The sequence below is a fragment of the Ylistrum balloti genome, unplaced genomic scaffold (assembly GCF_031769215.1).
Source record: "Ylistrum balloti isolate Yb309-2 unplaced genomic scaffold, AGI_CSIRO_Ybal_v1 Utg370226, whole genome shotgun sequence".
NCBI lineage: Eukaryota > Metazoa > Mollusca > Bivalvia > Pectinida > Pectinidae > Ylistrum > Ylistrum balloti.
This window is the reverse complement of record NW_026782188.1, coordinates 1,222,649-1,233,851: the sequence shown is the minus strand read 5'-3', so window position 1 is coordinate 1,233,851 and position 11,203 is coordinate 1,222,649. Positions and strand designations below refer to the sequence as shown.

At 34.1% G+C, this 11,203-nt stretch overlaps 1 protein-coding gene across 1 annotated transcript in view; it reads left to right on the top strand.

Annotated features, from left to right (window-relative positions):
- Positions 1–823: 823 nt before the first annotated feature.
- LOC132551944 (neuropeptide FF receptor 2-like) overlaps positions 824–11,203 on the top strand; it is a 48,757-nt gene continuing 38,377 nt past the window's right edge. The window contains exon 1 of the mRNA XM_060216088.1: positions 824–1,166. Coding sequence (XP_060072071.1) covers positions 824–1,166 — 343 coding nt within the window. The remainder of the gene's footprint in view (positions 1,167–11,203) is intronic.

Here is an 11,203-nt window from a genome sequence, read left to right as displayed (position 1 = left end):
ACCAGTTCTTTGATACAACAAGCTAATAGCTGAAAAAAATTATCCTAAAAAATGAAAATTTCAGTGGCGAGGATTACGTCTTCTGAATTCGGAATCAGAAAAGGGTCGTAATATCCGAATTCAGATACATGCCAATCACAAATTAAACACACGCTGATCTAATCTTAATTACTCGCTGATCATTAGAAATATTCTGTTTACAGCAGACAAAAAGCTACCAAACTGCAAGAAAATATCCACAGTGACGGATGCCTTAATGTTAATCACACAATGATGGGGATCGCTGGTAACACCCAGTCAAGTCAGTATAGCTTATTACACACCCTTCACACGCGCACGGGATTTATGTTATTGACGTGCCTTCAGAGAGAGCGTTTGGCGGGTTTACACTTAACCGTCTATCAGATTCAACACATTACATATAACCCTGTTTACAAGCAGCAGAAATAATACGTTCCGGAAAAATGTTTGATGCCCTAAACTCAATTTGAGGTAGAGGTTGAATTGCTACAGCCAAAGATATTATAGGCATATCATTGATAAGGATCAAGCTAATTGGAGCTTTATTAGTTACAAGTGTCGATGTAGAGGAGTTTTACCGCCCGTGAGGATAAGGAACCGTCGATCGGGCAATAATCAATAGCCGTATACAATATCATAGCTTATAAATTTTGAACGGGCGCTTAGCAGTCAAAGCAGTGAGCTGGCAGACATCAGCGGGATGTCATTTCTCTCACTAAGGTACAAACACTTACTTCTGTAAAAGTTGGCTAGTTATTGATAAAGGCACACTCGGAGTAAATGGTTGTTTAACTTTTTGACAATGAATAATTCTACCGGTATGTTACCTGTGGATTGGACTACAGACACTCCCGTGGTAACACCAGGACTCGTCACAGACAACAAGTCCGCTTACACTTCCAATTCAACGGAGAGATTCTTTCCTGTCCTGCAACATGCCATACCTATAATTGTCGTCTACACCATGGCTTATCTCTTAGTTTTTCTTTTTGCTTTCTTTGGAAATTTAATAGTTGTCATTGTCATTTGGCGGAATCGCTGGCTTCATACTGTCACAAACTTTTTTATCGTCAACCTAGCAGTGGCAGACATTTTAGTGGCAATATTCTGTGTTCCAATCACTTTGTTGACCAACATATATACAGGTAAGTAATATATTCACCGTGATGAGGTATATGCTTGTATATTATCGATCATATTGATTTCCATATCCATTGTATCGTATCGATTTTATTATTATGCATTCAACGTATGTATCAGGTTGGCAAGCCTTTTTTGTATTCTGAATTGTACTATTGAAATACTAGTTCACATACAAAGGTTTCCATTTGTTGGTTTTTTCCACATTTTTTATCTGGTTAAAGCCAATGAGCTAGTAATTGAAGACAACGTTATCAGGTTACGTGAAGACCTAAAAGAAAATATTTCCATTAATACTACCAACACAACAAGTTGACAATGAACAGTTCTTATATCTATTGATATTTAACTCTTCCATAGACATTCTATTCATTCTGGGACTAATGCTTCTATAAATTTAGAGCGACATGTCTTTTAATCGCGTTTGCTATTTCTTGAATCAATCGTTTCACGATTTAAACCGTTAGCATTACTGACGAGTTCTAGAGGAAAAATAACGCTCTTTGATTCAGTTGAATCAAATTCAAATGTACACGAATGTAGCTAATTTGTATTTCAGATCCGCTTTTTTTGTGATATTGGTAACAAAACCTTGAATATCGAATCAAATGCAAAATTTAAATAGTGTAGGTCGGGGTAGCAGGACTGTTACTACCAAGACATGGAACATTAATGAAAGGCAAGTCGAAATCATTACATTTGATAAATTGCTTCATTTGTGGACTTTAATGATGCATACTGAATTCCTAATTTGCGATGTAGTTTCGCTTGATTGAATCTAAAATTAGCTTCCCATGATATCAAACTGGTCTCAGGAGGATTTAGCTTGAAGATATTTTATAATCAGCTTTGATCCACTTCCGAACTTATGGTGTTAACATGTCGCAGATAATTCGATATTGAAGGGCTTGTTCCTGATATCACTATTTTCATGCTAGATCTCGACAACTGACAGGCAAAAACCACAACATAAGACTCCGAGAGATGCAGGCTAGTGAAGATTACGGGGAACGTTTACACTGATTGTAATGATTTCATTAGGAAAAAACATATTTTCTTATGCGGACGTGTTTTTCATTCTCGTTATTTTGTCAAGTTGTTGTTCATCATGTTCTCATTTGTAAACGTTAAATTACTTACTTGAATTGACCAAGATTTACACTGCGGGTGCCGCCGATGACGATGAGGTTGAAGACGCTTATACTTCTGAAACATCTGGTCTTATTCCCTCTGTTGTTCAAATTTGCCTTAGTTTAATTGAATTTAAGTTTGAATTTGGTGTTGCTTACATATCGGTATGTTCGTTTTTATATGAGTGTTAGGGAATATATGTATGTAACCGCATTTTAAATTTAAAATTTTCATTTTTACTACTTGTCCCATCAGTACCTTTTAACGATGTAGTTATAATGAATTCAAAACTATATATACTCGGATTGACATTAAAGCTTGTGTATACCAACAAATATAAACAGTTATCATTAGCATTATAGGACACATTGCGATAACTTGAAATTGAAGAATTTTGGCATTCCATAAAGAAAATGAGTATACACTTGAGGACAAGAGACGAAAGGCATAAACAATTTATGAAAAGCTAGCAGTTTTCTTATGTAGTTCGGATAGGATTTGATGAAGAGAAACACAATCTTATATAGGTTACCTACTTCCTTATGAAATTTGAACAAAATTTTACTAACCTGCTTGAAGGGAATAATAAAAGTCTACCTGTTGCCGTCATTGTATGATGTTAAGAGGCGACTAATGCTGTGATATTGTCTTTCCTGCTTTTTCTAAACAATTGTTTTTCCTAATGCTTTCCAGGACACTGCCTCACCCGACATAGAAATGTCTTTAAAAAGGGTAGCTTATACTCTGTGAAAGGCTCAGCATTGTGGTATTGTAACGACTGATGTGCCCTTTGTCAATAAAACGTGGTCGAGTTTCTTGTCCTGCACTGAACATTCAGCACCAGTTTCATAGCAACCTTAGAACGATCTTAGTATCATATGAACAGTGAATAATTTTCTTACGTAGGTCGTAAAGATTTCATGGACACAAAGCACCCAATTAATGTAGTAGGTTATGATCTTAAGAATGAAAAACCAGCTCTACTGTGGAAAATCTTCTGCGACGTGAAATAACTGTGCCTCTCTGTTTGCTGACTGTTTTGTCTTCATACAAGACTGATTTTATCGAAAGGTTTATCGAAACAGATCACAAACACCTTACAAAGTCCTTCAATTTCACTTTCAGATATGTCGATGACACTTTGTCTTAGATAACAACAGATTCCTTGACCATGTCTATCGTATATACCCTCCAGAATAGAAAATCAAGAACTTGACAGACTCTTCTACACCAGTCACTTATCTCGGTTTTTCCTACAACGAAAACATCATGCAATTTTTTCCACTTCTGGATAGCATGCATCCCTAACATATGGCTATAACATATTGCAGCAGATTCAATACCCAAGTGCCCGTTCCAAAAGAAGAAACTTTCTCTCTCAGAACACCTGGTCTACTTTTTTATGTACCATTCCAGGAATCTGTGTGTAAACCTTTCTGTTGTTCATATTTCCCTCTAGTTTTAGTGGAACGATGTTTGAATTGTGATTATCATCTCATGTTGGGTTTGTTGCTTTTGTGTAGGTCCGCTTCTTTCTTCTGAAAACTGAAGTACTTTCTGCTGTAATATGTATTCTATCCTTTGTAGATCTAATTTGTTATTGGTTTAGGTGTTTTCTCTGAATATGAATGTATTAACAAAGGACACAAAGTGTATAGTATCCTTCAATACAAATTGTAATAAATGTAATAGATTCGATATAAGTTAAATAATGAATTACGTGATGAACATGATAATAATAGTGCTACTAATAATCACGATGAGGATTCATTTCCAGTTTTGTTTCTCAGTACAAAGAGGTTGCCGTCAAGGTGATCCTATCTTTATTATGTTTCCTCAAAAAGTACTTTTTCCCATGCATATTCCTAACCAATGTCCAGACAGAATAATATGCTGCATCGCCGTAAACCTCAGGGAATCAAGTTTATATTGTCAAAATGTTCTCAGATCATGAACCACACTCCTATCCTATGAACACATCGTTTCTAGGAATAGGCCGCATATTTGCATCAACAATACTGGATATTCAATGACATTAATTTAAACTTTAAATATTCAATCTATTCGATCTTGTTTTTAAGTCAAACATTGCCTTCATGATGTTGATTTCTCTATAACTCTCATCATATAGTTTATCACAGTCTCTTTATAACATATATTTTTTTTCGCCTAGCTAATATGAAATTTTGTTATGCTGCCAGCTATTAAAATGGATGCTACTCTACAATAACCTTAACCTTTAGGCCTAGATGAATGAGGGGTGTAAAATGTATGGAAGACGATCATTATGGTACTTGGTTAGCAACTTGACTGTAAAACCATAACTAATACGAAAGTGATGGTATTGTTATTGCTGTTCTTTGCAGTTACTTACTGTAACACACAATCAATTACCAACATGGGTATATAAAGATGCCAAAGTATTGAGAACCCTTCAAATTCCCTCGAAAACCAGTATACATCACAAAATCACTTCCTTATTGTCTATAAATGGGTTTACGATTTTTCTCTGAACGCCGCTGAAGAGCGTGCAGTTTAAAGGGTTTCATATTTATGACGTCTCTCTGAAAAATATGTGAAAGGTAATATTCGTACCCAGCCGTTTTTTTTTTTTTTTGACAAGTGATGGATTACACTGAAATACCGATAAAAGCAGTTTTATTTTCTCACCTTGAAAGAATTGCTTTTCTCTAGTCCAAATTATGTCAAGTATAACGCATTAAGCGTTAGAATATATCAAAAGAAGCTGTTGTATGTTGTAATTGTTAGAGACTCAAAATAATTTCACAATAACGTGCCAATGGAGTGGCACTAGGAACATAACTATTTCATTTTCAATAAACATTACATCTGTATGTATCTTCAAATACAATTATATGACTTATCAAAAATAAATAAAGTCTAACTCATGATTTGGACATATATAACTTGTATAACAAAAACACAACTGGAAAATAACATGTCAACATAATCATAATTCAACCTCCATAAAATAGGGTGGAATATGACTTACACGGAGACTCCATAGAAAGAATAATCGTCTTCTGCTTCATTTACGATACCCGCCATGTCAGTCTTAATCAATCCAAGTAATGTCATGTTCTCAAATTAACGAGCATCAAATACGTCCGATTTCATATCGCAATTTTTTTTTTCAAAAAATATCAAATAAAATATTCACCCATAATTTTCATCAACCTACATCGTTTGAAACCCTGCATTACGAGTTTGTCCGTCAGTTGACGATTTCTTGCTTGGGAATCGTGATCATCTGCAAGATTTATATAAATTGAAATCCAGATGATCATTTCTTCTTCTTAACAAATCTCTAACCATCTTGATTTTTCACCTTGAATAGTAAATTGCTGGTATGTTTTTGATACATCGAACACCTCATATATATGCTAGATGTGTGAACATACTGTTCACTGCAATTAATCGAAGTGGCAGGTAAAACGTTGAAAGCTACTAAAAGACCATTGACATAAGAGTATCTTTCTTTTCCTGTAGACTTGATTAATTTTATCTTTAATATAGCTTAGATGTAACTTTCATATTAGATTGAAAGATGTTATTTATTTGTTTACAATCTTCGACAAATACTTATCACCATTCCTTGTTAGAACAAGACTTTGTGTTGTATATTCTATACATTGGATTGTGAGTGATCTCGCTGATAGCAGATATGAATTCAACGCCCAGATGAGATATACCAAACATTCTGCTGTCATATAGGTTTCACGCGAATGGTCAAATAACGTGATATCTTCTCATGTCTGATTCGAACCCCGGACGAAAGGTCGATGTGACAAGGAACGGGAAATGGATTATAATCAGCATCGGAGTAAAACAAAACAGGCGCTCAGTTACATTTGACTTCATGTTCTAGTTACCTTAACGTTTTGAATGGATTCTTAAATACATTGCCATCGCTGTTATTGTATTACTAAATGCAGGTCCTTACAGCTGTTACAAACTGTATCACAGCTATGTTTTATTTATGATAGATGCAGTAAAAACACTTAATTTACAATATTTTCCCGTTGTATCATAATGGAATAGTCTACAGAGAATGCGTCAGCCTGTTTAAGAGAATTGTATGCTTATTCAATCAAATCAATAGCGATCCTGAATTCTAATGTTTGACGTGTTTCCTTCTGTGAATAAGTCATACTAGTGTTTACCTTTTTGAAAATTTTGGTGCAAAACAATACTATCTGTTTTTCGAGGTAGATCCAAAATCAAATCCAAAGTTTTCTTTAATTTCAGTCACTGGACTTTTCGTTATTGTTAGCTAAGGGCATTTCCGGTGTACGAAATCGATAGTTAGAAGCGAGGGACTTTCAATTGTCAATGCATGGATAAAGAATATCATCTTTAAGACGCAAGTTTCGTCCAATTCAAACTCCAGCTACATCTAAAAAAATGGCACAGACCTTTGATAATGTTACAGTAAAACCGTCATGTCGAAGGTTTATCCAGTCAGGTTCTGTTAAAAACATTAAATATATAATTCAATAAATGCGAATTATTTTAAGATAGGAATAAGGGATAACATGAAATATTGTATAATAAGTTAGGCTTATTTATTAAAAAAAACGCGTTTACTGAACATCGGAAGCTGCTAGCGATAGCAACATTTTCCGGTGTAGAACGTAACCACGATACCGAATCTGGTTATGACGATCTCAAAGGCTGTTATTGTATTTTTTCCACAAATCTATAAATACTTGAGTGTTGTTTCACACGAAAGCATCATAATGAAACAAAAATACGATCCAAATTTAAGAAAATATAAGTTAATTATTAATCACTAAAAGCATCCTAATTGGAAAAAAAATTATTGCTGAATGTTCAAAGGGTAAATTAATTGAAAGCATGTGTCTAGCCAGAAAATACAGGTGTGAATTGAGGTGTACTGTTCCGAGGAAAACGCCATCTAACGGAGGCAATGTTTTATTAACGGCCGTCAGAGGAGTGTTAAAATTTATTATGCAACATTACATTCTTGGGGTTTATACAAAATATAGACAAGCAATGGACGTCGGCTTTGAAATCGGTGATCAGTTGGAATGCAGATTTCGTTACCATACAAACCAATTAATAGTCGAAAACTGCCATAATTATCAGTAATTGAAGTCTACATGTGTAAGAAAAAATACTTGATGCGTGCATGGCCCACTACACAAAGGGCGGTTGATACAAACAAAGTTTGCGGTTGACTTCCTTTAAGGCATTGATCACAAATGTTCCTGCATGTAATGAACGTGTTTTATACGATGTCGTCAATCATGCTGCTAACAATGTCTGCATTCTTAATCACATTTCCCTGTAAAGATCAGTTGAATGCCCAGAAATACATATTGTCCAAACGGTATAATTCCTTGACTTCACAAAATGTCAAATGTTGCTAATACCGAAATGTAAGCAACACAAAAAATCAAAATTTAATTTAATTTAATTTTCAATTAACAATTCAACAAATTTTCACTCACTTTTATTCCTATAATGGTTTTGGCAAATATTGTATTCTGACAGTATTGTTATAATAATAATCAACTTTATCTATCGTGTAATGTATAGCCTGATTTAACCAAAAGCTAATCTCCCCCAAGGTGCTTAAAGTAAGGTACATTATAATATATTTAAATGTTTATATCAATGCTATACTGTACTTAAAGAACAAGAAATATGAATGAAAATCTATTACATACAAAAATAACTAAAATCACAAAGTTCTTGCTTATGATGACTTATTAAGTTAAATGGCCAAAGCCTCATATACATAAATGCAAATAAAGCAAAGATATGAAAATTCCCAGAATACATACTAATATTGGATACTCAAAAAACTTCATGTTTTTCTTTTTAAAAGTAGTAATACTTTATTGCTCTCTTTCTAAAACTATTTAATGATGGTGATGATGTAACAGCAATAGGAAGTTGGTTCCAGATTTGACAGGCGGACACAATAACATTACTTGGATCAAACTGAGTTCTGTGCTTAGGGATGTACAAAAATGCTGTTCTGCCTGGGGGGTAACTGTGGAAATGACCTTGTTAACAAATTCAAGCTAGAGCATCAATAATAAGGAAAAAGTTTGTTTTACACATTTAAAAGTAATGATTGATTTTGTGTAGTGCATATTCAAGTCAACAGGCATCCATTTCAACTTTTGATAGGGTGTCATATGGAACATCTAAGATCAGGATTGATATGGGGTTTACAATGTGCATTATACTATCCTTACAGCCACCCGAAACAATCCAGCAACACACAAAATAAGGAAATACACAAGAATAAAACATTCTAGGCTTCCATTAACTGATAAGTCAGAGCAGCCTTAAGGGTACGGCTTGCCTTTGCTAAAACAGAATCTTTATGTTCGGATAAAGACAGGTGGTGGTCTAGTGTTATGCCAAGGATTTAATCAGTATTTACTTGTTGAATTTTCTCACCATTAAAACTTAAACTCATTTCATAGTTATCAGGATTGCAACGCTTCTGTCTTGTTGTTAAGATCATGCATTTTGTTTTATCTACATTAGCTATCATTCTATCTTCAGTACACCATTCTTCTACATTATTTAAATCTTCTGTATACAGTTCCGGAAGTAACTATCAACACCACTGATCATTAATGAAGGCAATAAACATCAAAGATCCCAGCAAAGAGCACTGAAGTACTCCATGGTTAATTCTTCTGGCCTCTGATAGATTACCTGTTCATTGAGAAATATTCCATTTCTTTGTGCGATATAAAGCTGGATGTGTTTGATGCTCGTAAGTGTGTCTGTTGGTACAATTTTTACATACCTTATTCTCATAAGAGAATGTGACACTTGCTTGAATAGACTATGGTTTATTTAGCGGTTGTTGGCAACGAAGCAGACGACGCTATCTTCGTTCGGAACACCTGGTCTTAGTATGCCTGTACTGATCAAGAAGTCTCCATGTTAAATCTTTCCTTTGTCCATAGTTTGATCTAGTTTTATGGAATTGGAGCATTATGATTATGATGACATGGAATTTTATTGATGTTTTCTGTTATATACACCTTTTGATATCTATCGCGTCAATAAGAAGTAAATCAACACTGGTCAAGTGTGCAATTGTTGATATCATTAGCATACTATACAATATAACGACAATTATTGGCTGAGTATCACAATTTGTATCGAGACATTTTTATATTCCTTCCTGTGTATATACTTCACAGATGAACTAGATAAAATCCCTCATTCGGTCTATTTCATAGGTATATTATTTATAGATTTATAGTCAAATGCTGTAAATGTCTTGTCTGTATCTGTAAAGTACCAAGAGTAGATAAAAGGAATTAAATATAAGAAAGAAGGAAAAAACTGCCATTGAGGATAAACATGTTTTTATGTGAGTGCTGTTTTATATGAGGTATCCTCAAAGTGTGTAACCCCTAAGTGACTTAATTTACAATCAAGAACATAGCATGTAAGAACACGCCATGTAATGTAGTAACTACTACATTATTTCAGGTTTCAAATAAGACTATTTTGTTGACTTGTCGGTTCTTGCTTAAATATCTTTCTAGATAATTTCTGGTCTGTATTTTTGTTACATCTGTTTTCACCAGATATCATTAACAAACTAGCGTGTTGAAAGCAGATAAGAACCAAACATAATTCTGGTTCTTTGTCCAGATTTTACAAGTGTGAAAAAAGAAGAGTTGAATACTGAAACCGAATTTGCAAACATTTTTTATAATCTTTCATGAGGGATAATTAGCTCTCATTAGCGGTGTTGAAATCTTTCGGGAAACTTGGTTGGTGATGATAAGGATACGGGACTGACTCGTCTGTACAAGATTCTTAACTTTTCAAAATATCAATATAAAACAGGTCTTTTCGCTAACAGCTGTGTACTGTCAATTTAGGCTGTCCGTTCCCTACGGTAATATTCTTGCCTTCTTACCAGTGTTTCTTTCAATCTCTTGATTTCCTCGGCAGTTTTTATCTTTTGATGAACAAGCTTTCTCATTGGCAAATATTCGTTGCCATTTTAAACATGAAGTTAGATATTTTTATGTTCATGCACATATATTTATCTTTCATCCACGCAGTTCTACAGTTGGAACAGTAATCGTAAAGTTTATTTTTAGTGTGCCATAAACGAATGTATGCTACTAAGCCAATTGTGTTGAAATCCATTTTTCCTACGACAAAAAAGACTTGATTACAAATTGGAAACGAAGATTATTGAATTTTATCTTACGATTGAAATGTCATATTCTCCCTGCGGGATGGATGACGACTTGCTTATTTCCGTTAATGAAGGGTGGTTAATTCAAGAATGGAGAAGAAACATGGTTTAGAATATATTGAAGATTTAATTGCAAACTGTAAGGCAACAATTGCAGGTCTTATTAAACAGTTGAAACATATATATTTCTTTTAAGATAATTAGTAATTATCGATTCTTAAATATGTTATTAAGGAATATATTACGCTATAATCGAATCAAACCCTTTTCGATGATAATTTGACGCTAAAAATCGTTAGAGCCTTCTGTTGTTATCACATATCTTTGTAGAGACACTTTGACGGGAGGATTCCTCTTGTAGCTAGATTTTGAGATGGTTAAGTCTGTAATAAGTAATTGTAAAGGAGGGGAATATTTTTTAAAAAAAAAAATGAGAAAAGAATGATACTGACAAATTACGGAATAAATTTGGCATAATTGAGAAATAGTTATTCACGCGGGTAATATTGGGCAAGGAACAATGTAATGACGAATTTGAAAAGTACAGTCCTACTTGAATACCCTACTTTATAACCTGTTGTCCACTGTCCACTAAAACCCGGCGGGTTTCTGCTGAAAATAACGTTCGTCTTCATTACAACGATATCATTTTATGTACTTCGTTTGATATGT